The sequence below is a fragment of the Oncorhynchus kisutch genome, linkage group LG18 (assembly GCF_002021735.2).
Source record: "Oncorhynchus kisutch isolate 150728-3 linkage group LG18, Okis_V2, whole genome shotgun sequence".
In the NCBI taxonomy this organism is placed as follows: domain Eukaryota; kingdom Metazoa; phylum Chordata; class Actinopteri; order Salmoniformes; family Salmonidae; genus Oncorhynchus; species Oncorhynchus kisutch.
The window spans coordinates 33,412,937-33,415,140 of NC_034191.2; the positions used below are offsets into that span (position 1 = coordinate 33,412,937).

At 47.3% G+C, this 2,204-nt stretch overlaps 1 protein-coding gene across 3 annotated transcripts in view; it reads left to right on the forward strand.

The window, feature by feature from the left end:
* Nucleotides 1–1,839, forward strand: part of LOC116354844 (sucrase-isomaltase, intestinal-like) — a 12,370-nt gene extending 10,531 nt beyond the window's left edge. The window contains exons 3-6 of one of the 3 annotated variants that reach the window (XM_031796950.1): nucleotides 323–408; nucleotides 720–840; nucleotides 1,151–1,269; nucleotides 1,661–1,839. In XM_031796950.1, the coding sequence (XP_031652810.1) occupies nucleotides 323–408; nucleotides 720–840; nucleotides 1,151–1,269; nucleotides 1,661–1,816 (482 nt within the window). In that variant the 3' untranslated portion in view covers nucleotides 1,817–1,839. The remainder of the gene's footprint in view (nucleotides 1–322; nucleotides 409–719; nucleotides 841–1,150; nucleotides 1,270–1,660) is intronic. The other 2 variants (XM_031796949.1, XM_031796951.1) reach the window with 2 other exon arrangements.
* Nucleotides 1,840–2,204: the final 365 nt, after the last annotated feature.

A 2,204-nucleotide genomic window follows, 5' to 3' on the forward strand; every position in this document is an offset into this window, starting at 1 on the left:
TGCCCCAGTCTGATTAAACTCATCCTCTCTGCTTGGTCAACGTCATGCCCCAGTCTGATTAAACTCATCCTCTCTGCTTGGTCATCATGACGTCATGCCCCAGACAGTCGCTCAAAGGGCAGATACATTAGTAACATCATTTGTGTAAATATTCCTACTCCTCACAAAAAAAAGATGTAAACATTTAATTTACTCAATGTCAAGTGAACTCATGAATTCCAGCCTAAGCTGAAATTGGCTGATGCTTATCAGTAATGATTTGTGATTGTTTGTTGGGTCAGTGTTTGGTCAGTAGATACGTATTCCCTGTATGCTCTGACAGAGACCACAGGCACCGTGGTTCCAGAATGTCCCGTTATTCCACTGGGGGAGAGAGTCGACTGTTTCCCTGACGCCGGTGCATCTAAGGTATGTTTCCATGGAGACCTGGGTGACCTGGGTCCTCTACACGTCTCATTATTCCTAAAGGATTTACTTTCCCATCATTACTAAACAGGACGTAGATATCAGGAGTACCGAACCCTCCTCCTGGAGAGCTACCCTCCTGCAGGTTTTACTTCAAACTCTTATCTAGCACGTCCTGCCCTGCAGGACCTTGATTAGCTCAATTAGGACTGTTACAACTTGGTTGGAGTAAAAACCTGCATTCCCAGTAGCTGTCAAGGAGGACCGTAGCCATAGCATTATACATGCTGATGATGATTCCCTTCCTTCACTAGCTGGGGTGTCTGCAGCGAGGCTGTTGTTGGAGTCCATTGGACGAGAGAAACGCTCCATGGTGCTTCTTCTCCACCAATCACGGCTACTCTGTGGTGCGCGAGGAGAGACCCAACATCTACAGTGAGTTCTACCTCCACCCCCCCCCCCCCCCACCATCCACCCTCTTTCCATATCTCTTATTTTCAATCCTTCTCTCGCTCCCCCTAAGGCATGATTTCATGTACATATAAAATGTACAGCATATTGCTAAACATGATAGACATAATATCACTACTTCATTCATAGTCAGTCCTGACCCTCAGGGAACAGTCTTTGCTCAAATGATAAAATAATTCCAAACATATCATGCCCTATACTAGAAAATGCTTTTGAATTTGCCGTCTTGAATTTCTGCTTTTAACTTTTTTTTCTTTCAATACTTTTGTGCTTGTGATTGGAGGCTTGTCGGCCCTTCTGAAAAGGAAGGTTGCCCCCTCTCTGTTTGGTGAAGACATAGAGGAGCTGGCTTTCCATGCTGACTTGCAGACAGTGAACCGACTGAGATTCAAGGTACAAACACACACACACACACACACACACACACTGTCACTTGTAATCCACACCAAAACACACGTCCTCCTGACCCCTGTCCCTGTGTTCTGTCTCTAAACACATGTCCTCCTGACCCCTGTCCCCATGTTTTGTCTCTAAACACATGTCCTCCTGACCCCTGTCCCCGTGTTTTGTCTCAAAACACATGTCCTGCTGACCCCTGTCCCCATGTTTTGTCTCTAAACACATGTCCTCCTGACCCCTGTCCCCATGTTTTGTCTCTAAACACGTCCTCCTGACCCCTGTCCCCGTGTTTTGTCTCAAAACACATGTCCTGCTGACCCCTGTCCCCATGTTTTGTCTCTAAACACATGTCCTCCTGACCCCCGTCCCTGTGTTTTGTCTCCAGATCTCAGATGCCCATAAGCAGCGATTTGAGGTTCCCCATGAGCACATCAAGCCCCCTGCCACCCATCCCTCTGGTTCCTTTAACTACGAGGTAGAGCTCACACACAACCCCTTCGGCTTCCAAGTACGCAGGGCGGCCACCAAGAAAGTCCTGTGAGTCTAAATTGTGTCTTTCTGTCAGTCTCAAAACGTCTCAAATCCATCAGTCTTTCTGTTACACTCCAACCTGGGTACTAATGCTCTCAATTACTGGGTAACATTTACTGGGTCCTAATGATCTCAAGCCCTCTACGTCTGGTTACAGCATCACACATGTGATCCTCATAGAGTTGCTGTGGACCACGCAGTCACTTCATTAATATGTGTTATTCTGTCAGAACGCCAAAGACATACACGCTCGCACATACACGCTCGCACATACACGCTCGCACATACACGCTCGTACATACACGCTCGTACATACACGCTCGCACATACACGCTCGCACATACACGCTCGTACATACACGCTCGTACATACACGCTCGTACATACACGCTCGCACAT